The 26,480-nt window shown below is 38.5% G+C and overlaps 1 protein-coding gene across 5 annotated transcripts in view; it reads right to left on the bottom strand.

Moving 5' to 3' along the window:
• EPB41L4A (erythrocyte membrane protein band 4.1 like 4A) overlaps positions 1-26,480 on the bottom strand; it is a 139,366-nt gene that overhangs the window by 19,031 nt on the left and 93,855 nt on the right. For 4 of the 5 annotated variants that reach the window (XR_010720528.1, XR_010720529.1, XM_066181823.1 and 1 more), the window contains 7 exons: positions 21,777-21,868; positions 20,786-20,863; positions 18,240-18,352; positions 12,250-12,331; positions 7,761-7,844; positions 5,410-5,523; positions 3,030-3,077 (listed from right to left, as the gene is read on the bottom strand). Coding sequence is in view for 3 of the 5 variants with exons in the window: in XM_066181823.1 (XP_066037920.1) it covers positions 3,030-3,077; positions 5,410-5,523; positions 7,761-7,844; positions 12,250-12,331; positions 18,240-18,352; positions 20,786-20,863; positions 21,777-21,868 (611 nt within the window). In the remaining 2 variants the exon portion in view is untranslated. The remainder of the gene's footprint in view (positions 1-3,029; positions 3,078-5,409; positions 5,524-7,760; positions 7,845-12,249; positions 12,332-18,239; positions 18,353-20,785; positions 20,864-21,776; positions 21,869-26,480) is intronic. The other variant, XM_066181822.1, reaches the window with a different exon arrangement.

The following is a 26,480-nucleotide window of genomic DNA, read 5'->3' as shown; positions in this document are numbered from 1 at the left end:
TCCATAATACCAGTGAATTATGGTTGCCTTCAACAAATTGCTGAGCCTTTAAATGCTTCCGTCCATGGAGTCTGTTCTCCCTTCTCTCCTAAATTAGGAAATCATTAGCTCAAATAGCTCCCATTCAAACAAACACGTTTTAGAATAATGTGACAGCTAAGGTCTAGGAAAAGCAGTTCAAACCAGCTTGCCTGAAGGGAAAAAATTTGGCAAAGTGAAATTCTCCCCACAGAAGAAACCTCACCCTGTTGGAAAAGATATCAAGTTTTTTTTGTTTGTGTTTGGTTTTTTTGGAGGTTTTTTTGGTGAGTTTTTTTTTTGTTTGTTCTTTTTTTTGTTGTTGTTGGTTTTTTTGTTTTTTTTTTTTTGTTTGTTTGTTTGTTTGTTTGTTTTTTGTTCTTGTTTTGTTTTGTTTTTAATTTTAATTTTTATTTTATTTTATAGCTTTAGCCAGGTTTGTTTCCCTTTGCCCCCGGGGAAGAGAATTGTAGTTTTTTTCAGGGCATTGTTCCACTAGGCAAGGCATGATGAATTTAACATCTCAATAGACTAGAAGTAGTACAGAAGATACACAAAAGCTAATGACCATCAATGAAAATTAACAACCATCAGCTCTAAACATCAACCCTGACACGGTCAGAGACAGCTGGTCTGGGAAAGGAGAGATAAGAATTAGGACCAAATTAACATCTGAGGCAAACAAATCAATACCCAATAGAAAACCAAATACTAAGTACTACTTAACTTGGAACCAATGAACATTGAACCAATGAATCTCTATGGGTTTCAACTGTATAAAGTTAGTTAAGAATCTGGAAAAATGTATGTCAGGGAATTATTTCCTCTGCACATCCAGGCTACTTGTGGATCAAGTTATTTCTGTTGCACATCCTGGTCAGAACAACATCCTGGCCAGAATAAAGCGATGCCTTGATTCTCTAATACTGAAAATGTTGTTGGAGGGTTTTTGTTTTTCCCACAGTTGTGGTCACATGCTCATCCCCAAACTTCATGTTCGTAATTTAAAGCCAGGTGATCCATGCTGCCAGCTAAAAATACACTTTTCTGAGTGAAGCTTAAAGTGGGGATAAAAAATATGTGTGTTACTATAGAAAACTGTAACCCCAGAGGAAGACAGAAAATTAAAAGATGGTGTCAAAAAGAATCACTCAAGCACAATGGAAGAGTTAAGAGAAAAAAATGCTCTAGAACTGCAGCAGACCTTATACAGCCGAAAGTATACCTTTCTCCACCCCAGTTTTATCAGATGTTTAATAAATACACCACTAACATCAACATTAATAAGTCATTTGAGCAACACTGTTCTTTCACACTTCCAGGTCATTAGCATGACTCTTTTCTTGAACATCTTTCAGTATGACAAGAAGTTTCTTACTTGATTTAAGTAATTTATCTCATAAGGTACCAAAACAGCCAAAAATCACAGTGTGGCAGGCAAAGTAAAAGATAAAACTTCCACGATCAAACTCAAACCCTTCTCTAACTTTTCAGCAATGGAACTCTGATCCACCTTTTGGACATTGCATATCGAATTATCTTGTGTTCCCTGTCAGGAAAGCAGTTGTGGGGACACAGAAGGGCTCCTCAGCTGAGTGGCAGATGTTCATGCTTGTTGTCAGAATATTATCTTTCACTGAATATTAAATATCATCTTTTACTACACTGAATAAAATACCAAATATAGGTGGAAAAAAAGATTATTTCCTAAATCAGGTGCAAGAACATGAGATCATCCTGATCTCTGACAATTTTAAGGTACTTTTTGTCCTTTATTCTCTTATTTTCCTCATCATACAATATATTTGATATTTTGCAGGTGGAATACCTATATACTCTGGCATAAGGAGCAGGAAAGAAGTCACAGTTTTACAAGAGACACAACAAACACTGCCTAGGAGAAGGCTTGTTGGGCTGAGGAAAGCTCACATTCTGGCAGTCTTTTTCTGATTAAAATGAGAGGAGAGTAGCCAAATCATGAGGAAGTGGAGAAGGTCTTTTGCAATGCACAATAACAAACCTGTGGGAAGAGTTCCTTTCCGAGCACTGAGGCTTTCCATCTGAGATGCTTAACTAAATCTTCTCCATTTTATATGCTATGCATCTATCACAGGACTATCACTGGCAGCTTGTAATGCTAGCATCCTTCCAAAAAATATTCTGTTACTTCATAGTAAGTACAAAGTATGTGACCACTTTCTCTGGCTTCCTGCGATTGTCCTGAGATGTTTGTATCTCTGCCAGAGCTCCTTTCCTGCTGCAGCAGTGATTTAGATCCTGGGAGTGCCTCCTCTCCTTCCCAAGTTCCAGGAGCTTCTGACATTGAAATGCACTCCACTGTCTTCTTATTCCAGCAGTGCAAGCAGGAGGACAAGAGCAAGGAGAAGCATTAAAGCGAGTCATAATGAGCAGATGTGGCAAAAATCTGTGGAAAGCTGAAGTTCTTGAAGGGCACACCCAAATTCACACCTGCCTTTTTCTTGAAATGTGACAACTAGAGAAGTCTGAAATGGGAGATGGGGGCAGGGAGGAGAAGCTTAAGAAAATTCAGCAAAAAATGTGCAAGACAGCAAGAGGACCATGAGGAGTTTCATATGCCTTTGCCCTTACCTCTGGGAGGACAGTTCATCTCAGATGATAGCACACTTGCTGGCAAAACAGATTAATTAAAAGTGGGTAGGGAGGCTGGAGAAGTAAACACAGATCTGCCGATTCAAAATTCAAAAGCTAAAACTTATGGAACTGACTTTCAAGCTGCAGATAAGGCCTTAGGAAATTTCACAAGCTGCTTCTAACATGGGGTAGTAACAATGTGCTCCAAGACGCTGCTGTGATGAGGCTGTGCCACAGAGCATTTCAGCAAAAGATAAGAAATAAAAAATTAAAAGGTCATAACACAACAAACCTTTTATGCATTTAGGAGGATGAGGGAGGAGGAAGGAAAGGAGGAGATGCAGTGAACCAAAATATGGCCAGTATCATTTCATAGCTGCTACAGATCATATATTTACCTTCTCCTTTGCTTTAAATCTGAATCTTCACCACTGTTTTGATTTTTCCTGTGACATTAAGGAAATTTTAATGAAATTTCATAGAGTTATTAAATACGAATACATAGAATTACCCATTAAAAAACCCCACAGTGTTTTAGATTTTGGATGGAATTTTTTTTCCAGTATAATGTCAGGCACAGAAAATAGTGCATATGTTTGTTTTAAACCTTTCAGGACACCTTCACAGTAAGTTTTGAAGTCATGATTCCATTCAAGCTCTCATTGCAAACCCCTGACTTGCAAAATTAGGTGTGCTGGCCTTTAGAGTTTACTACTGTTTCCAACACAGCAGAGCCTGGTGGTTTCCTCTTAACCCCAGTAAAGAGTGCATAAACCACACAGCTATTGTTATTAACAGTTGGAAAAGGAAAGTGCAAGAACAAAACCAAGACTCAGGAAGGCATAATTAAGTTAAAATCTATCTACTATTGTTGGTCTTCACAGTCTCACATGTGAGATAAGACTTTTTAAAACATTTTGTTTATGTGGTAGCCCAAGAGAAAAATTGCTGTTGGCATGACTGTCTATCCACTGACTAGATCAGCCCAGATGATAAAAACAATTTGCTGCTGCACAGTGCACAATCACTTTTCTTTTCTTGATATGAGAGAGTTTTGCCTTGCACATCTCTACTCCTTTGTTTTTACAAATCCAAATGGGTCCTTCTGACAACTAAGATAGCAATGTATCAGAAAACCTGTACTGGTTTTGTCTGCAGTAGAGTTAGTTTTCTTCACAGTGGCAGGGATGGGGATGTGTTTTAGGGTTGTGGTGAACATAGGGTTGATAATATAGACACACTTTTGTTATTGCTGTTCAGGGATTGCACAGAGCCAAGGCCACATTTTGGAGGAGACTGGGGGTACATGAGATGCTGGGAGGGGACACAGGGAGGACTGGTGACCCAAACTGACCAAAGGGATATTCCAGACGTTGTGACATCAGGTTCAGTGTATAAAGTGGGGAGAAGAGGAAGAAAGGGATGTTTGGACCGATGGTGTTTGTCCTCCCAAGTCACCATTAGTGTGCTGGGGCCCTGCTCTGCTAGAAATGGCTGAACACCTGCCCACCCACGGGAAGCAGTGAATTCATTCCTTGTGTTACTTTGCTTTGGTGCTTGGCTTTTGCTTTCCCTATTAAACTGTTTTTCAATTGACAAGGTTTCTACTTCCTTCTGATCTCTCCCTGATCCTGCTGGTGGGAGAGTGAGGGGCTGCCTGGGGCTTAGCTGAGGGTATAACGTGAAAAACCCATTCAGGAAACACACTGCTGTTAATACCTACAAGGATTCTATCCAACAGAGCAAATAAACATTATTCCATTGCCCAAGAGTTATACTGATTTATTTGAGGTCATTAAGCATGTACTATGGGTGAATTTCTTCTCTTCTGTCCCAGACAGCTAATGGCAGATAAAAGGTCTGAAAAAGTTCAGAAACCTGACAAGGATAAAAGCTCCACAACAGATTAGATTTCCTCATCAATATATCTGCATTGTCAGAGACCCCTTTGCAAGCTCTGGCTTTGAAGGCCAAATAGGGACTCATTTCAGAGCTGTAAGAAAGAGATATAACTCTCATGTGCTGGCTCCTAAGGCAGTCCTGGAAGACTGCAATGAATATGGCACCGTATCTGTGTTTGTTTAACAGATCAGAGCACCAGGCAAGGTGCCCCAGCGATGAAAGCAGCTTCTCAGCAGGACAAATCATCCCAGCTAACACAGTCTCAATACTCTATTCCTCCAGAACTGTCCCTGTAATTTGCTTTTTGGACATGCTCAAGGACTGACAGCACAGAATCTCCACCTATTCAGTTTTATTCCTCCAAGTCATCCAATTCAGTTTGTACCAATTCAAAGTGTCACACAGTTCTATTTTTGCTGGCATCCTCTCTAATGCAAAGTGGTTCACCTATGGGACTGTTGAAGACAGCTTTGTGGCTCATTTGTGTAATCCTTGGGGCAGTTAAAGTGAAGAAATGTACTTATAACACAGCTTTGGAAGTTCACTGTCAAGCAAGCAAATCCATAAGTGCTTTCATTCACCAGACAAAAAAAGCTCCAGTAAGTAAAGCAGTCTTGCACATGCCAATAATAAAAGTTTTCACATTATTAACATCATTTTCTTACAACAGCACACAAGCAAACAGCCTGAACAAAGCTTCCTTTTCAAAAAAAGCTGTGGCATTCTTGCTCAGGTGGTTTTTTTGACTAACAACTGGCCCCTGGAATACCCCCTTTCCCAGGACCCAGCTGTGCCTCCACGAACTGAACACTGAACATGCAGGATCTCAAGATTCTCCACAAAGAAGCTGACAGTAATTAATCCTGGGGCTCTTACCTCCTCCGAACTAGCTGCCCAGACTCATTCTCACTGCCACCGGATGGGTTCCTTCGGCAAGAGTAAGGAAACTTTGGTGATTTATTGCGGTCATTGGCAGAATTATAGAGTCCACTAAGGTTAAAAAAGGAAGAGCAAAGAGTCAGCTTTAAAATTTCCAGGGCAGTTAGGCCAGGTAACTGAAATTCAGCTTACAAAAATGAAAAGATTCATGCATGCACACACACACACACTCAGGTGAGTCTTCAGCTATACATGTTTTTCTGGGTGTTAGTGGGTGTTCTATGTAAATGCACGTAGTACTGCTTTAGCAATAAATTTTTCACACTAAACCTTGAAATGTAGGAGAGACCTCTTAGCATTGCCAAGTCAACAACTCCAAGCTTACAAAATACAGATTTTAGTTTATTCATATTCTTTTACCCTAATAAATTTCTGTGCTTTATTATGGCGTATCCAACCCAGAGCTAGGTATTCTTCGTGTTTTCCATGGATGTAGCTATGAAAACTTCCCATGTTCTGTCATGACATACTTCTTCATCACAGAGCTGATGCTTAGGAACATGAAACAATTCCATCTGCATTTCTCTTCTGTTCATCCACGCAAACCTCTGCCAATGGTGTGAAGGTGTTCCAAACTCCAGCTTTCTTTCTGCTTTCCTGAAAGCCTCTGGCCTTCAAATTGAATATGTTCTTCTTCATCTGCTTCTGCAGACAGCTGATTACAGCACTGCTCTGCACAGGTGAAAAGTTCCCACAGTTCATCTCAATGAGAATTATTTTTAAGAGCTGTGAAAGCCTCTGTGCAACATCCAGCCTACTTACGTGTCTAAACCTGCATAGTGCTTTAGAATTAATAGATTTGCAAAAACTCAATTCTACCATTGTTTGGCTCCTGCAAGATCAAACCTCCTGCAGTCCTGAGAGCAACTGAAACACTGGAGACATAAAGTGACAAGATGACACCTCTTTTTTAAAAATAATCAAAGAACAGGTCTGTCCTAGCAAGAGAATATTTGCTTGCTGCTTTGTTCTTACTCTCAAAACTACTGCTGTTTACAGGAGTACAAGGGGTAAATCATCAGGGTGCCCCAAATGACACATCAGGTATCGATCTGAATTGCCACAGAATAGCAGGACCATTCTGGATTACACTTTACATGTTGTCTGGTTCAGTAGCCTGTTTCCAAAAGCAGCCGTAAATAACCAACTACAGGAAGCAAAACTCTGAAGACAGCTTCCCAGTGCTCCCTGAGTCCCACACCATTCCTAGTCCAGGGGACTTACTGAGCCAGTTGCAGCACCTCTGTCTTCAGAAGCACTTCAGGATTTTTGTCCCATGACTCACCCAGCTTCCCCCAGGAATTCACCTCCTTGCAAAGGAGGACCACAGTCTCCAACTCATGGTGAGTCCCTGCTGACTGCCTTTATCAACACTTTTGAACCACCTTCAATAGCTTCACCTGAAGATCCTGACTTCTTTGGGTGGAAAAATAGAGTCCTGATCAATTTCTCTTTTCTCAGTATGACTTGTGATTTCCTAGATGTCATCCCCTGAAATTTCCTCTTTTACACTCTGAAGAAAGATTCCTGTCTGCCTCTGCCCTTGCTCCTTGTGCAGATTTACTGCAGAGCTTTTCACATTTTTCATCACCTTTGCTACCCCTCTCAAAGTCTATTGCTTTTCCTGAGACAAGGACATCAGAACTGCTTCCAAAATTCACTAAGTACATATGTGATCCACCAATTTATATAATGGCATAAAGCTGTTCTCTTGCTTTACTAATAATTGCTAATTGTTTTTCTGAATGCTACACACCTGATGTTTTCTTTGTTATCCATCATAATTCCACTGCACTTCACATTAATCAGAAATCTAAGGTAATTTTTTTTGTCCTCATGTACCTCTCTTTGCATTTTTTGGCTCAACAGAATCTACTGATCAGTCACGCTTTAGGAGTCTTTCTGCCACTCTTCACAGACAAATTTATCACTACCCTAAACAATTTTGTATCATCACCCAACTTTATTACCCCTTTTCCAAGTTCTTTGACAAATGTACTAAATATCAGAGGTCTATGAACAGATCTCTGTAGAAAGCCACTGCTGATATTCATTCACTGGCTACCTTCTCCTACATATACTTTCCTAATTTTTAATTGTTTATTTATCCATTAAAGAACCTATCTGCTTACACGCAATACACATATATTATGAATCAACACATATTAATATGTGTTAATATGTGTTAATATATTAATATTAATATATTACATTAAGAACCTTCAACCTTCTGCTGTTGTATGACATTTACCATTGCACAATACCTAAGACATCAAGTCTTGCCTTACCTTTGTGGGCCATTTTCCTCCCATGGAGTGCTTGTTTTACTTCTTTGCATTTCTGGACTGTTTTCATTTTTCATGTTTTTAAAGCTAAATAATAGTACAGATATATACATATGTATATATATTTAAAAAAAAACATTTTACAGAGATCACATTTTCTTTTATGCTGATCACTTAAAATTTCATTTTAAAGGCATATACTCAATAGAGAGACCCACCCTGGCATATAGTTATTTGTTATGTGAAAGAGGGCAAAGAGCTGCTGCATTGAAAAATCTCTCTTAAAAAGAGCAATCATAAGGGGAAGGAGAAAGAAGAAGGAAAAAAGGGGAAGGGAAGGGAAGGGAAGGGAAGGGAAGGGAAGGGAAGGGAAGGGAAGGGAAGGGAAGGGAAGGGAAGGGAAGGGAAGGGAAGGGAAGGGAAGGGAAGGGAAGGGAAGGGAAGGGAAGGGAAGGGAAGGGAAGGGAAGGGAAGGGAAGGGAAGGGAAGGGAAGGGAAGGGAAGGGAAGGGAAGGGAAGGGAAGGGAAGGGAAGGGAAGGGAAGGGAAGGGAAGGGAAGGGAAGGGAAGGGAAGGGATCATCTCTGCAAGCTCATACTTGTGGCAGCACTGAATCAGAAAAACAAGTAATCCTGTCTCCAAATAAACAAAACCAGATACTTAAGTAGGAAGTCTAACAGTAGGGCAGACATATAATATGATCTCATAGTCTTCCATAATTTGCAGTTAAGAGATTATAGAATCAGGGGGCTTTACCTAATTTTTATTTTACAAAGCTTTAAATGAAACTTTCTTCCATAGCTTTACTTAAATACTTTTCAAACATTTTTTAATTTTTGTCATAAATAGTGACTGGTTGGAGTATGTTCCAGTATCTGGTTATGACTTAAATGATTATTTAATGTTATTTCAAAACTTCCACTTGGTTCAAAACTTCCATCCCTTGCTCGTGACTGTTTCTGTGATTATAGAAAGAAATAAAGAAAAACAAACAGCTATGAACGATGGCTCCCTAATCAAAAACCTCCACCCCTTAATTTTTTTTACACATTTTGAACTGTCTAATCTCTTTTCTCAATGAAAGAACCACAGACTACTTAATCTTGCCCAGTACAGGACTCACCACATACCTCAGATTCTCCTTATCATATTTCTCTACCATTTTTCCAGGTAGAGTATGTACTTTAAAATGGGAGCAACAAAGGCAGGAGTGATGAAAACTATTCAAAGCATGAGAGATTACAGGTTCATAGGTTCACAGAGTAGCATATCCTTCTCACACCCTCCCCAGTACAGCCTTGGGTTTTATTTTTGCCAGAAAGACATTTTTGTGAAAGAGCTGACTTCACTAACTGCTGCAATGCAAAGTACCAGGACAGTCACCTGGCCTGAGAGCTGTATCAACCTTGGTAACCAGTCTCCCACCATACCTATGGGGATGGAGGGAAAGAAGCAGTATGCTAAAATTCTTCTTTTATTCCTATCATTCTCACAGTGTCAGGTTTTACAGCTTCTGACCCATTAAAGCTTCCAGTTAATTGCTACTTCAATGACTTTTCACTGAAGCACACCCCTGTCCTTGCCAATGGCTGGGCAGAGCTTTTCCTGCAGCACCATCTCTAGAGCTCTTTTCCTGCATGGACGAGCTGTTCACCTGAGACAGAATGAGGCAGCCACATTGATTTCCACTAAAGTAATCAAGAAGTATTACTGACAGCAACCCCACACAATCATTAATACATCATAAATTTATAAAGTACAACTCAAGCAGGAAAAATAAAAGCTTTACAATTGCTTACAGAGAGGAGGATATAAACTAGGAGTTCTTTCCCCAGAGCAGGAGGTGACAGACAGCTTTATTACGGAATTGTGGCTCCTTAACTCACTAATCCACTTTTAACCTCAGCCTTTGGTTACTACAGGTCACTGAGATAAAAATTTAATTCTCACAGAGTGAACAAAATGCAAAGCTACAGTAAGTCAGCAGGAAAAGAAAATAAATTACACCTTACCAGGTAAATAATTTTCTTAATGCTGCACCCATTAATTATTGACTCATACGTGCATGCAGTCTATTCCTAGGCTTAAAAAAATATGTGCTTACTACAGACTGAGCAAGTAACTTCGATAAATACATTTCTGTCCCACATTGCAAAAAGGAATTGATTTGCACAGGAAGAACTACTGAACAATAGCTAGGCTGAACTTAAAAAACTGTGAATATAGTTTTCAAATCTTAAAAAGAGAAAGTACATGGGAGGTGCATTAAATTCCCAAGTCATTATTCATTTGGAGCAGATACACACTTTACAGACAGAAAGCTAGAGTGTGACAGCCCTTCAAATACCAACCGCATCTCCAGGAATTCAAGTTGCAAAAGCTACTGAGTTCATTCAAAGTATCTGAAAGGGTTAGGATCTGAATTTCATGTGAGATTTCACTGGGGTTTTTTATGATTTGAGATTATACCACTTTACACAGAAGTGATTAACTATACATATCAACAGTGAACGAAATGTTAAATATGAAAACTCAGCTTGTGAACACTACTGAAAGATGTTCTGCAAGCATCACTGACAACTAATGCAAGAATTACACAGGATGGAGCAAAACTCCAAACTGTAAGTGCTGCCTCACATACAAGAAGCCTGACAGACTCAAAAGACGTTTTTCATGTGCAGAAACACAGAGAAAAACAAACCAAATCCTAAATAGAAAAACAACTTCCAACACCTTTTTTTTTTTTTTTCCTGGAAGTGACTAACACTGTCTAAAACATGACTGAGTAAGAATCTGCCTCTGAACTGCTTTTGAACTGTCAAGGTAAGAAACTAAACTCAGAAACCTTGAAGCTGTCATATTGAGAGCCACTTATTTTGGTTCTTCCTCTAAAACCTGCCTATCCATTTCTTTTTAACAGCTCATTATCAAAAATTCTGTAGTAAAGAACTCCCATGCCTCCCAAAATGATGATCTCTGTGCTGTGGAATAATGGTACCTTTGTATCTTTCTTTCTTCTAACAAATCACAGAACAACACAATGTGAGGCTGTCAGGGTCTCTAGATGTCATCTGGTCCAGCTGCCTGCTCCAGCAGGGTGACCCAGATTCAGTTGCCCAGAACTACTCCCAGACAGCTGTGAAATTATCTCCAAGGATAGAGACTCCGCCACATTTCTGGACAACCTTTGCCAGTGCTCAGTCGTCTACACAGAGAATAATTGTTTTCTCATGTTCAGAGGGAACCTCCTGTGTTTCAGTGTGTGCCTGCCTGGTCCTGTCACTGGGCACCACTGGAAGGAGCCTGGATCCATCCTCTTTGTGCCTTCCTTTCATGTATTTTTTCTACCTATGTATTGTATTCTACTTAATGGTGTGGCTTCAGCATGACCAAGTTACAAAATCATAAACTTTCTTCTAACACACAATTAGTATTATTTTCTGAAGAGCTAGAATAGTGGATTCAATTTCCCTCAAAATGAGAAAGCAATTGAACTCAGCTTTTCTTTCGGAAGTCAACTGTTCTAAATGTTAGGCAATAGAGAACACTATCCACCAAGTATTTGCAGTAAATCTTTTAGATCCTTTTTCAGAAGTCAGTCTAGACACCTAGTCTGTGAAGTTCACAGCTTCAATGCATAGGTGAGCCCAGTTAAGGGTTACTCAGTCAAGAAAGAAACTCAAGTGCCCAGATTGCCAAGCATGCAGAGACAGATATCCAGGCAATTAAACAGAAGTTAAGTGCTGTGGTTTTGACTAATTCTTTTGTCAGATCACTCTTTTTCTGATTCAGGCACATAAATTCCACCTAAAATAAGGGGTGGGGATATAAACCCCTTTCTGAATCTGAGCCTTACCTCTTCAAGTATGCTTAAAAACTAGAGATGTGCACTTCAGCGCTGATAAATTAGACACAGCAAAACACACAAGTCCAGAGGGGCCCTAGTAATTCACTACTCCTGCAGATCAGGAACAAACATTCCTGATTTTTATTACAATTTGAACAGTGTAATGGGCAATCATTCCAAGATTAACAAAACTGCTGGGAGAGAGCCCATGCTCTTCCCTGCCCACACACCCCAAGCTTGTGCTGTTCAGAGACAGAAGGTCCATGCCGTGAGGGCTCTGACAGCCAGCCCACATCTCCCAGGGGAGACTAACAGGACGTCTCAGGACTATCCTGACCCTTTCGGTCATTACCTGTGGTTTTTTCTATTTAAACCTGAGACTGTCCGCCTTCCCATTAACTTGTGCTGATTTATGGGTTTTCAAACCATGTGTTACCTAAAATCCCTGTTCTGCACTGATTGGAAGATCAGGGTTTTATAGAATTAATTACTTGGCAACACTCTCTGACCACTGTCAGCAGATGATCAGATGGTCCTGAACTCAAGGGCAGGATAAGCTGACACTCATGATTACTAAATGTGTTCCTCTATCCAATGTGTTGTACGACCTCTTAAAAGCTGTAAGGAAAACTGTGGGTCTACATACCTTTTCACTGGAGAAGGTGCAATAATTTTGGTAGTTCCTTCATTTTCCCCATTTGTTGCAATCTGGCTCATGTTCTTAGAACCTGGGGAAAAAAAAAGAAAAGCCCAAACCAGATGAGTCCTGTAGCATAAATGTTTGCACACCTATTGAGCATAATCACCTACAACGCAGCATGAGAGATAAAATGGACACACAAGATACTTGGTGCGTGCTCTTCTTGTTAAGGGTGTGTAAGGATCACACATTTGTGTCTTATCCTTATTTCTAGTTGTACCAGGGCACAATAAAATTTAACATGAAGCACATTCATTACTCTTCTACACAGAGAAGTCTCAAGCTGTGGTTCTCAAAGGGATACTCTGCCACTGTCATCAGAAGGCAATTCCCTGCTCAGTCAACAATGAGAATAAAAATATGAGGTTAATACAGTTTCATTCCCGCTGGTGCTATGATTTCAGTTTCCATGCTTTGCTATTAATATTAATCTGTGATTTTCCTTCAGTTCACACATTGTGGTTCCACCTAATTGGCAATTTCAGACATTTCTTACAAAACTGTTACCATCTATAGAAGCAGATGTCAAGTAGAACACTAAAACAATATCATTATTGAGGTAGACCTCCTCTTGACAGGATTCTGAACAAGTTCGTTGAAGATAATTACACAGATTGAACATTATAATATGATGGCCTCTGGACACAAGCAACAGCATCACAGTGTTGTTAATATAGTGGTACAAACCCTAAGCCCTTTTGACTGGCTAAACCAAAAATGTGACGTCTTAATTTAAGCTATGAAAAGATTTTGCATGGTAAGTTTTCTCCTCAGCCTCAGAGAAAGGATTTCTTCACAATCTCCCTCAACTTCCCATACCACCCTTTTGGCGTAGTCTTTGGACCCTACTTCAACACAAATACTTGAGATTTTCTAAGGCATTTTGTCTGCTCATCAGTTGGTTCTTTTACAGGTTAGATTTGCCAGTCTTCTGCAGAAATCAGCAAATATATGACTTTTTCAAACAAAGGAACTGATCTCAGTGCTTCACATTTTCCTCTGTGAGGCAATTTTTGATTAAGTAACAGAAAGTCCTCGTCACTTAATGGAGGAATAAAAAACTTGTGCTCCAAAACATATCATAGTGAAAGAACTGCCAGATGGTCAGATGATATAAAAGTAATAGACACCTCCAGAAGTGCTTGTTTGCTATGTTTTTGGAATATCCATAGCATTCTGCAGGCACCCAATCACCTCTGAGTGTCAGACTATGGTGGGTTAATCAGGAGCTTTCTGACTGCACCCCCATTGCAAAAACTGACATATATCACTGTTTCTTACTAGGTGAGGCAATAGGCCTCTCAAAAATACCTTAGACAGGCAGAAATCTTGAACGTCTCATTCGTGGATGTTTTCCCTGGTCATTTACATTTGGCTGGATTAAGTACTCCTCAGGACTAAATGCACTGCACTGAACTTTTCCAGTGAGGTGAATGCACACAATTCCCTTTTACAGTCATCTTGATGCTGATTTGTCCATTCAATTCAAGCTAACTATTACATTTTTAAAAACTCAAGTGTCCAAAACCGTATCAGCCTGGCAAGGTAGTTAGCTTGGTATGCCTGTTTCTTATCAGATAAAAAAGCCACTTAACTGACGTTATCTGGAAGCAGTGTTTGTGTTTAAACCAAATCATGAGAGCAGCAGACAGTGTGACCAAATGGAAACATGCAGTAAGAGCTCATGCTTTGCACCCTGGGCTACTATGAGCCTATAAAAATGAATGGACTTCCGTATGTCTACACCAGCACAGCCTACTCTGTGATAACAGCTGTTTTTTCTTATTAGTTTCTAAGTCTGTACCCTCAAGAATTTGCTCATCTCATGCCCATGACTGAAATGCTGAAGCAGTCACATCCATTCTTTTACCAAACATTGTATATAAATTAGGAAATAGCTAAAATCACCCCAAAATCCATTTTCTCAAAAATCTAACTTTCAAACACAGTCTTACACTTTGACTGGGGCAGACCAACAGTTCTCCTTACCATGGCTACTAGTTAGGGTAGTGATAGGCATCTGTGGTAAAAAGTGATTGCTTAGGGATTATCAAAATAGAGACAGTACTGAAATTGTAATACCCATACCCAGGTCTCCACCTGGCTTCTAAATCAGAATGGCAACACTTATTTTACACTGGTTTATACAACTACCCTGCATGCAAAGGCCGGGACAAACCTCAGCTACCAAATAACAACAAACCCTAAGCAATGTGTTTTCCACCACTGAATAAACTCAGACCCACAGCAACAGGTCTGGTAACATCAACGTTTTCCCTTAGAGGATGTTCCTAAGGAGCTTTTAATGTTCAGCATTCAGCCAAAAGAATAATGAACACTTTCACCCTATGTTGTGAAAGCTGAACATTATCAGCCTGGCCCTAGGACAGTACAGTGAGAGATGCTGTTCCAAGCTTGAGTTTATTATTTGCAAGCAGAGCAAAATGCAACTGTAATTCTCTCTCAGCTGAAAGGGGAAAAATAAGCAAATGAAACAAATTACACTTATCTCACTCGTAAGGCTTGACAGAACAAAACAAAAAAACTTTCTCTGGATGAACACCAACTTGAATACCACCCTAAACATACAGCAAAACCCCCCCCATACACTAATATAAAAACACCATCTAAATCTAATATAAAATCATAGCCATTAAAGTTCCCTTATATGATTTTTCCACTAGCCCTAGAACAACTGAGATAGGAAATGTATCAAACAAGTGACAAAATAACACTGCAATCTGTATTCCAGGAAAATAATCTGCCATGCTAAAGCCAAAAGGTCTGCAGTGTTCATCCTGTCAGGGGAAGCAGTCAGTGGCTTTTATACACAAAAAATAGTTTCTCTCTGTTGACAGTATCATCTCCTTCAATATCGCTGTTAAACCACAAATATTTTTACTAAAAAGAGATAGTATTTTCTATCATTGTCTTGGCTGGCACCTGCTTCAGCTCTTTAACCAGAGATCACCAAGTGTCTGGAGTTCTAAGGACTTTTGTGTACTTTAGTGAACCAATGAGACAAAGAAACACTATTTCTCAGCTCTGCTAGAGATAACTAACCTCTACCTTCAGGTTAGAAAAAAAAATATAAAAAGCACATACTATATTTTTAACACCAGAACATGAATGCAAAAAGAAGCAACAAGGGAAAGGGTTTTAATTAGATGTCAGAGGCTAGAGGTTTTAGCACTTCACAGACACTCATCTAATGGAGGCAATGCCAATTTTATATGCTGCAGTCATGCTCTTGTTCTAACTGCCCCAAAATCACTGCTGTGGCTGGTCCCATCACCAGTACCAACAGATTTTAAAAAAAGGTTAAGCAAAATCAAAATCGCTAATTGCAGTGGCTGCAAAAATGAAGCCTTTAATACATTTCACCTTGCAGTCTTAAGAAAAGACAAAAAGTGAAAGAAGCAGATAAGGAAAGATGCTGAACTCAGAGAAGGTGGTAGGAAGTAATTTCATATGAGCTATTTGTGAGCTGTTGTTGGATTTGGGGAAGTAAATGGAAACCTGACTTTCATTCAAAAACAAATTATAAGCCTTTGTCCAGCTGGATCCTAACTAAAGTGGTATTTGACAGAAAATACCTTAAGATATAATACATGCAAACTAAAATCATCCTGTTTAAAATGCTGGACAAATCATATTTAGCCTTAATACACCATACTACAAACAGAAAATTGAGAACAAAGGACTAGCCATCAATGATGACCATCTGCATAATGTCATTATGCAAAAGGAATATTTATTTTAAGAAGAAATGTTATTTAATTTTCTCAAACATTTCAGTCAGGGAAACTTTTACATAACTCATAAAACTTACTAGACTATCAGGTTTGCTTCCAAAATAAAAGAATAGTCCACAAAATAAAATCTACATTGGGATAGTATATTTAAGCAAATTTAAAATATTCCAAATAATCTTGATTTATTGTGCAAAATGGACTTTGTTATATCTAAGAATAACTTTAGGTGAAAAGAGGTAGATTTATTTTATGCAATAGACTATCATGTCTGACACAGCGAGGAGAAGCAGCATTAGCCTTCATTCAGCTTCTGAAGGCCTATTTAAACGGAGGAAGAGTACTCAATATTTATCACTGTGAATAGCAAAGACAAACTTAAAAAAAAAAGGAGAAAAATACGCAAATTCATAGGGAAAGATGGCATTTGAAAGACATAGCTCTCTTTCCTCAGCCCATATTTTGAGTGGGAAATGAAAAAAAATTCATTTAACATTAATGTCATCTAAGTTAATGCATTTACCCCAATGGAATATGACTGCACACTTGGAACACATGGGTAATCAATTAAGCTTTAATTTAAAAAGAAAACAGATGGATGATAGAGATAACACAACTACACATAAGTAAAATGGTAAAAAAGCAGACATTTTATTTTAAAGTGGGAGAAAGTGTTTAAAGCCACCAAAATAGTAAAAATCTGTTGCCCAGAGAATTCTTAACACATTACATCAGAAGTGCAGAAGAGGCTACAGGAAGGGTTCCGTTTTTCCTCACGTTTCCAGTCAAAGAGACTGAAAATAAAATGAACACAACACATGCACAGGCTTACAGCAACACAGACTGAGCTTTGCTGCCTGGGCTAAGGCAAACATAATCTTAAACCAAGAGCTGAGTTTTAGGTGACAAATAGCTACACAAATTTCCTGAAGCAGAACCAGGGGCTAATGAGGTAGGAAATGCTGTTCAGCTTGAACTGCTGCCCTAAAAACAGGACAGTCCAGCTGAACAAAAAGTTTAAGTCATTAGGTTAAAGGGTGAACAGCTTCTTGTCCTCTCAGAAACTCACTTAAAGCTGCACACACAATGAAACATACCAGAATCAGAAAGCAAAGCAATTTTTCTCTTTTTACACAGAATGAAATAAAATAAAATAAAATAAAATTTAAAAAAATGTTGTAAACTGCCTCTATTTTCCAAGGCTATACTTTTAATTATGTTACATTCCAATAGCCACCACAGCTAAAAGGCAGAGCACACCAGTTTGGTTTCTAAATCAAAAGACTGCATTCAGGATAAACACTGGAGGTTTCCAGAGGTATATATCTGCTCTCTTTTTTAAAACAGATTCCCAAATTCTATGGTGACATATAAACCACAATAAAAGAGGGATATTGTTTACATTTTAAAGCCCAGACACATTTTTTTCTCAAATAACAAACACACACACACACACACATGCTTAACTCAATGCACAAGTTTGACTGAAGTCTGTGTGCCTTCTGTCATAGATGAAGCTAAGTAATACCCATGTAATCGTATGTGGACCTGGAGCTTGACATCTCTATTACCAAATTTCAGGAAGCATCTGTTATCTAAGGCATGACTTCTGTGATACAAGTTTAATCCTATCTCCTCTAACACATGTAAAAGATTCCAGCTTGCCATGACAGCTTCCGCATGCAGAACAGATTTCCAGCTCAGACATCTGAAGCATGTTAAAACTGCATGGCACTAACTTCTGTTTCACTTAATATCAAAATAAAGGGATACTGTCCTTGAAATGGGAAGAAGATGCACAAAAGTGACACCTTGGGTCAAACAGACCACAATGGTATACTGATCAAGACATATAGGTATAAAATTAGTTTGCAATAGACAGGACCCCTGAGAAAAAAACATGTTCTCACTGTCTATTTTCAAACTTCCCTTTCGACCTTTACCTTAGACCTACACACCTGGGGTTTTATCCTCTTTAATCCACAGCAACTTTTTTATTTTATCTGGAAAGCTGGATGTTTCATATCCTGCTAAGCTTAGATATAAATACTGACCTAAAGTAAAACACAGAATCCATTCTGAGAAATCCTCAAGGACACTGCAGCAGTTCTGAGTCACCTCATGATGAGAAAATGAAGCAAAAAAAGAAGACATCTGCCCCCAGGCTGGCAGAGAAGGACCTACCTGTCTGTTGCATTCTTTTGGGGTAAGTCTTGCTGCGACTTCTTTCAATGCTCTGGTCAGGCCGTGGAAGCTGCACAGAAGGGTCTCTGGTCATTCGCAAAGACGTTTTGCCACTTCAAAACACAATAAAATCATGAGGAGCACTTGGAATAGTTACCAAGGAGGATCCTTAGACTAAGGATTCTTAGACTAAATAAAATGCTATTAACTTGTCATCCCACCTCTGGTTCTCCTGTTGAGCAGCACTACCCTGAATTTTGTTTTGAATCAGTCACTGTCAAAATCACCAACAGATTGTGCCAACCACTCCTATATTTGGCATTTTCAAGTGGAGACAAGCCACTAAAACAAAATGTTGGTTTGTTAGGAATAGCCTAAGATAGCATGACCTTTTCTAACCTACAATATTCTAACATACGACCTTCTTAAATAATATTATTTCTTCCTGAATTTTTTTCTCTACGTTTTCCTCCAAGGAAAATATATTTAATATTGTTTACACATATTTAATATTGTTCAGTTCCAGTCAGTCAGGAGCTACTCTTCATGCATGTGGAATGGCAGCCCAAAAGACTGCAAAACAAACTGTAAAAAAGGACTCTCACTAGCACAGCCCCAGATAACTACAAATTAAGTAAAAATCTTGATTTTTATTTACAGTAAAGTTTTTCTTCACTGCACAATTGAAGTAAATTATTAAGTTCAAATAAATTATTTTATACTCATTTTCATGTTCCTCTCAGCGTGACTAAGCAGAATATAGTGGTCATAGCAAAAATCTAAAATTCGTACTCCTTCTCAAAACTCTGTATTTGCTCCTGGAAACTTACTACACAAGAGAAGTAATTGTCACTTTTAAGTCCTCAACAACTGAAGTTTGATGATTTTGAAGTAAAAGTTATCGTACTAGAAACTACCAAGCAACTACACAGGAATTATATAAGTAGATTGTCTGAATTATGTGAATAGACTTCATGAAATACTGATAGCATTTTCACCAATAGCCCTTCACAGATAGTCAGCACTGCAGAATTTTAATATTTTCAAAATTATAAAAGAATTAAAGGACAAAAAAAATCTCTAATCCTAACCCTACATCACAGTACTGTGGGGATTTTTATTTGGTTAGTTTAAAGCAAGATCCCAAGGCAGCCAGAAAACTCTTCTGCTCAACATTTAAGTTTGGCAACCATGACAGTTCTGCAAATTCCAGAAGCAATTTTAACAAAACATCCAGGAATAGGACCTTCCACCCCCACTAAGACCTCCAAAGCATCCAATCTTAAGACAAGAAAATTGCCTTCCTGAAAACTGTCTAACACACAATGAGAAGTACCTAGAAGATTTAACAAAACAAAACAAACAAACAAACAAAAAAAACCCCACCAACAAACCACCAAAAAACCAAAACAACATAAAAAAACCCCACCCCAACACCACAAGACAAATGAAAATATTATGGTCCCCCCACTTACACAGACAGAGATATTATGGTTTCTGCTCTGAGCTAATGATGTGTACAGATACACAACACTGTCACTGCTTTCGGTGCTACAACGGGGACCAAAGGCAAAAAGGGAAGACAATCAAAGTTGTCAGTTATGATCATCATCCCAACATGGCAAGCCTGATCACCGATCATCCAGGACGTTTATTAAAATAGGAAAACAAACTGAACTGCACCACCAGCAGCAATAGCTCAAACAGTTAATTGCTTCATAGCATGTTGTTTTTTAATTGATTGGAAAGTTCTTGCCAACACAAAGTTTTCTCCTCCCCAGCACCAGTGCACTGCTCCAATCTGCTGAAATGGTCCAACAGAAAAAACTCATTGGCAGTACTCTGGTAGGAATCCAGTAAACTCCTACCCATTATCCCAGATGGGGTAATGCAGGCCAGGATCCACTACAAACACAAAAGGCAGGACATCATTACTCTGTTATCCACAGCAAGAAGAATCTGGATCATGCCAGAGAGTGTGATAACTCACATAATCTGGATTATGAAATAGGCAAAGTGAAAAGATCTGCCTAACTAATGATTATCAACATTATTCATTATGATCCATTTATTTCTTGCATGATAGTGGAAACAGTGCTCCTTATCCACCCTTAATTTCAAGTTTACAGCATCTTTCAAGGTTTAGAGCCTTGAACATTCATTCAATGTTGTCACCTATTTAAGTAAGAAAAGACACGCCCTCATTTTAGTGTTCCCCAGTTGTCAGGAAAACCTCTTTAGGACATGGACATAATTTCAGGATTTAAAAGGAAATATTGATTTTAAAAAATTGTCAAAGCTGCTCCCACTTTGACTGCAGATTACAGCAGGCCTCAATCAATTTGGGATCCAGAGAAGAAACTTTTATTTGTCCCAAAACTGCCGAACTCCCAAGAAGAGTCTGTTCAAATGGCCCTGATTCATCCTTTGTCTTCAGAACTATACTGGCTCATATTCTGGGTGGGGGTTTTCTTTCACTGGAAGGAAAGAGGAGAAAAGGAATGAAAAAGAAATGAACTGAAGTTCAAACAATCAAAAAAATTCACCTGTACCGATGTTTATAACTGATGGATCCAAACTTGCTGACTTTTCTTGACAGCGAGTTTGATTCATTCTCTGGCATCCTATGTAGTTTGAAAAATAAAGTAACAGATTAAGATGCATAGATAGATCTGAATGATAGTCCTCTTCCCAAGTCAAGAATAAACAATACAAATTTGGACTCAGAAAATTTTTTTTTTCTGTAAGTTCCTCTGCATCCCTAGCTCTGGACAGACTCTTACAGGGTTGAGAGTTTCCCAAAGCCACCTGTTTGTCCCTCCTATTTTGACTACATACCTCTTTATTTCAGAGTCAAGTGTAAATTGCTGGCACCAGCAGACTTTCATGTAATTTTGGGAGAAGGCAAGCCTTTCACAGTAATGAGACTGCAGGAGGGATTCTCAGTTCACTTATTTACAGCACTGCTAAAGGCAGCCCGGAGGATTCCATCCACCAGTTCCCAACTAGACACCTTAGCACATTTCTCTTGGTGTTTTTTGCAACAGTAAAATCAAGTGCTTTGAGACATGCAGTACTGGGAAGATTTTATGCACCTCAGTAAGTAAACAAAATGTTATGGAAATTCAATTAATTTCTATTTAAAAAAAAAATCTGTGCACTGTAGAAAATAGTAATGTCTGAATTCCAAAGGCCTCCCTCAAGCCAATGCTGCTACAGAAAATCTGATGGATAAATACATCAAAATCTATATGGCATCTTAAATTCTGCCATACACATTTGTGAGTATTTCTGATAAAGCCTACTATACGCAATCTGAAGTACTTTTTAGAAAAGAATGCTAAGACAAAAGAAATCACCAAACTACCCAATTTTAAAAACATTGTTTCACATCACTGTAAGAAAAGGTTTTGGCTTTTAAAAGCATTCTATAACCAAGACACCAAGCCTTTGTTACACCACTCTGCAGGTATAACAATGGTCCCATTCAGTGTAGTGGCCCTAAGGAAACCACAACCTAACTTATGCATTACTCACCTGAAAAATGTATGATGCTCTACACAGCATCTCCAGAGATGTTTGCATGTGACCTTGTTACGTGCTTCAAAAAAGAAGGAAGTTTCATTGCACTGAAGATAAAAAAAAAATTTAATATTCTTATGGGGTATCCTGCCATTGAAGTAAATCTCATTTACTGAACACAAAAACCAACCATCGCATGTCAGTCCATGCAAGAAAAGAAATCAGCACAAAGAAAAGCAGGCTCTATAATTCTGTAGAATTCTTCATTTAAAAGTGGTTTTCTTTTTGAAAAACAGAGAAAAGAGATTATTGAAACACTTCCATTCCTTCATTCTTGTTCATACATGTCAGCTTTTTTCCTAAGTAAAACGCACAATTTTTTTTTCCCCAAAAATTATGTTTCTGATGTTTCTGAAACTGCAGCTCAGGTGTCAATCAAAAATATTCTGATAAACAGTATAAAAGCAAGAATAAGTGAAAGAAAGGAACTCAAGATTTGTTATAAACTAATATGAAGCAGTGACACAGGAAACACACAAAACATACATGTAGAAAAGGAGGAAGTTAAACCTGAGGGAAAAACAACAAACAAACAAACAAACAAACAAACAACAACAACAACAAAACAGAAGAAGGGAAGGGTTTTATTTTTTAAAAAAGCTAACTTCAGAATAATTCAAAATGCTAGGAAAATTTTGAAAGTCTTAAAATCCACCTTAAAATCTCTTAAAGAAGACAACAACAGCCACAACAAAAGGATAGTCAAGGCTTAAAAGCTGATCTCTGGAAACTGGCAGAGAAAAGAGAAGTGGGACACATACAAACTGTAACATACTTCCAACAGAAAAGGAGAAGCAAAAGACACATAACAGTGCTTGTTTCCAAGAAGCTAAACACTCAGATGTGTTCACAAAAAATACCCTTCCATGTATTTTTCACTGGTGAACTCAAGTGCTTGGTGTTTCAGCTGTGATTTGCACAAAGAATGAGCAAGCCAAGTGACATCAGTGTGAGACCTCAGCATGGGATGACACCCCCTGTAACAAAGCTGAGCCTAAAACTGCATCACGTATGAGTGAAAAAGGAGGTGTGATCTACACCACCCTCAGCACCTGATTTTGGACAATCTATGCCCTTGCATTAGTTACACTTCTTCAGTGACATGCATATGCCAAGTAGAGAGCACAGGCACGCTTCTCCCCCTCCTCATTTATTATTGTTTATTATTATCTCCAAGCACCTTGCAAACTGTGAATTAATTCTCTATGTTCTCTAGAATTCAAAATTTCACCTATAACAAAATGCTAGTATAATCTCTATTAACAGCTGTCAAGCAGCCTCACAAAACCAAAAATTACCTCCTCAAGCAGCTTTTCCTTCACCTTGAAACAAATAACAGTAAAACTGACAGAATTTTGCACCTGTGGTTAGAATGATAGAGATTTCATTCCCTGACAAAAAACAAACAAACAAACAAACAAACAAAACCACAGACAAACAAACAAAAAACAAACAAAAAACCCCCCACCATACATGAATTTATTTTCTCCCATGCATTATTTTAGTTAAATGTCTGGCTGGAACAGCATCATGGAATGGGCAAAGAATTAAAATAATTCTCTGGTCTTCCATCAAAAGCACATTTTACTCTCTATAGCAAGAGAGACGAATACATGTAGTACAGTAAGACAGAACAACCACAAAGAATACTGCAACCTAGGATTCATCTGATACTGCTGTGTATATCATAAAATGATATTGTGGTACATTAGTCCCATAATTATATTCCCAAAGTCCTTTAGGTTTGATAGGGATCATCATCCCTCTGCAAGATTCATAAGTTGTTTAACTTGCAGTAAAAATAGGTTTAATCACTGAAAAGTAAAGACTTCCTGAAAAATCTTGAAAATAGTCACGGAGAAAAATCAATTTATCTTGGAGTCTTCCAGAGTAACAACATTGCTCTTTCTCCTCTGATGGCTAGAAACAAGAGCCTACTCACTGAAAAATCATAATGCACTTTTACATTTTAAAACTTTAAAAGAAAACATGTAAAGTGGTACTTTACATTTACTTATTTTGCACATAGCACAAAAGTAGCTTTGGATTTCATTATTTGAGTTAAATTATGACTTCTATATAAGACTGTCATCTAATATGATTACATATAAATCCACACAACTATAGTCATGTTCAAAAGGATAATACCAAACTGGACTGTAATATTGCGAACTTGGTGCAATATGATGAGTCAGTTTAGCTTCTGTTAGGAAAAAACTCAATGACTCACTTTTAATATGCAGGGTCTTGCTCCTTTGTGCACTCCTACTTTTAGGCAAAGAATCTTCCATTGCACTTAAATTTATTTAATTACATAATCTCAAAGGAAGAAGTTTCTGTGATGTGGGAAGGGAGGGGCAGAGAGGAGTCAGGTATGATTTTTTGAGGTTTTTTAAAGAGAATTTTTAAAATAAGGTGTTTCTGCTATATCTTACTGTTAGACCAGTTTGAATGCCACTGGCATTCAATGAAAGATTTCTGTTGGGGAAAAAATTCTATTTGTCCATTTTGTCTTTGTTAAGTTACAGTTTTAGAACTTTCCCATACACAGAACAAACAGCAAAAAACACATGAAAATCAGTAAGTGACAATAAGAGGGACCATATAGTTACACTGCCAGATCATAGAAAGATCTGACCAACAAAAATTACTGATTCCATCATACAAAGGCATAATTTTCTAAGGTGGAAGAAAGTTCACCCTAGCTTTTAAGAAAAATGTTGATGATGCTAAAACATCTACACTTAGTATTCAGCAATCAACAGCATTCAGGGAGGGTAAAAAAAGAAAAAGGGGGGGGGGGGGGGAGGTGGGGCAGACAGGGAGGTGACTAACCCTATAGATCCAACTTACCAAAACATTTTGGAACTCAGATCTGGAAAATGAAACAATTGTCTAAAAATCAACAGACAGACCAACAAGTCTACTGATAACACATCCAGACTTATTTATTTGCATTTGAAGGAAAACCGTGTGTGAAAACTGTGGCCTCAAAACTGATGCCTGCAATAACCCAATAGCACAATTAAATTTTACTAGAGAGGAAAAAAAGCCTAAAACACTCATCCTTGTCAAAGGGGAAACAATCCATAATTCTTTCATCATGTCTCAGCTTATCTGGGAAGGATTCTGTAACTTACTGCAACCAAGTCCTGTATGACACTGCGTCAGCATAGCCAGGTTTAGGTCTTCCTCCATATTCTCTTTAGGACTATTTAAGGCTTGTAAGAGCAATGACTACCCTGACAATTTATAAATCCTTATATAAAAAGTAAGCAGTATTGAAAACAGCAATACCTTTCTGGTTTAACATTTCTACCCCAAGAGAAAGAATTGATTTATATAGGTGAAACAAGGATGGCCTTACCTGTTAAGACCATGACTTTTTCTTTCCAATAAAAGACAAAATTTTTAGCATTTTGAACATTGCAATTTCCTACAGGTAGTTAGTGTTAGCAGGGTGTTTTTATTATTCTCATATATCTGAACCAAAAGAAACAAAGACCTATTGTAATTTTATTAATGATTTATAGAAAATGACACTTCCAAAGTCATTCAGTGCTGTTTGGTGCCTCTTAAGCTTCTCCTGGCTACTCATCCTGTTGCTTTTAGAGTGCCCAGTGTACTAAAGGTGAGGAATTGTAAATCATGAACATGTTTCCAGAGCAGTCTTGGCTGTCTGCACATTCTGGAGATCTCTCTCCTCTGAACAATCTTGGTGTTTTTCTGTTCTTTCAGGAAGCCCATATTGCTGATCAAAGAAGTAGAAAACCACTTCTTTTTGTATGGTTATTTTCAATCCCATCTGAGACTTGCAGGAGCAAGGGAGGGGCAGGATGATGGGACCAGAGGCTGCAAAAGGATGCTTGCAGCAATAACCACCTGTGAAGCTGTGGGACTGCCTCCTCCTAACCCTGAGAAAAGCACACACTGAAAAAACGTGAGGATGAGCATTACATATCCCTCTCCTTTTAGGTCCTTTGAAAACTTGTCCTGCAGTCTCCAAAACATGCTACAGCTCATACTGCTAGAACCTCACCACCATTTTTACTCACAGGAGGAGAGAGAGACTAGCACAGTGGATGCAGATAGCTTGTCTACACTACAAGTTCATTCAGAGATGGACAGTTGTTGTAGATCACTAATGTGATGGTAGGTTCTCACAATTAAGGCATGAGTATTATGTGTATGCTAAGAGAAGTTTTATTGATGTTTAGCTATGTTATTGTGATTTGCTCTCCCACAGCCCTCTTTCCCCTACCCCTTGTGTTGTTGTCACTGGACAGCCTCAGTAATCAAGGCATTTGGGAGGAAGGCAGGCTTGTTACTAGGAGGCATAGCATGGCAACACCTGACCGCCAATCAAATTGTAGCAAAGTAATCTCCACCAATGAACGGCAAAGAAGGAGTTGACTGACAAGACATAGGAGGGGCCAGAGCTATAAAAGGCAGAGCATCCACGGTGTAACTGAGCACATGGTGGTTTAGTTCTGTGCTCTCAGCAGTGTAATTTTTCTTTATTCAGTCATTTTGTTGTATTTTATTAAGATTTAATAAACCTTTGAAGTTTTTAAAAGTGAGCATTGTTTCTCACTGAAGCCCTTCCATTTTATGCTGGCTGCCAGACCAGCCAGAACACTGATCTGGCAGGGCCTTTAA

The sequence above is a fragment of the Chamaea fasciata genome, unplaced genomic scaffold, assembly GCF_029207755.1.
Source record: "Chamaea fasciata isolate MVZ Bird 193981 ecotype frontalis unplaced genomic scaffold, bChaFas1.0.hap1 SCAF_4, whole genome shotgun sequence".
Lineage (NCBI taxonomy): Eukaryota > Metazoa > Chordata > Aves > Passeriformes > Sylviidae > Chamaea > Chamaea fasciata.
Note: the sequence above shows the minus strand (reverse complement) of the source record. Positions and strands in the feature narration are given on the sequence as shown.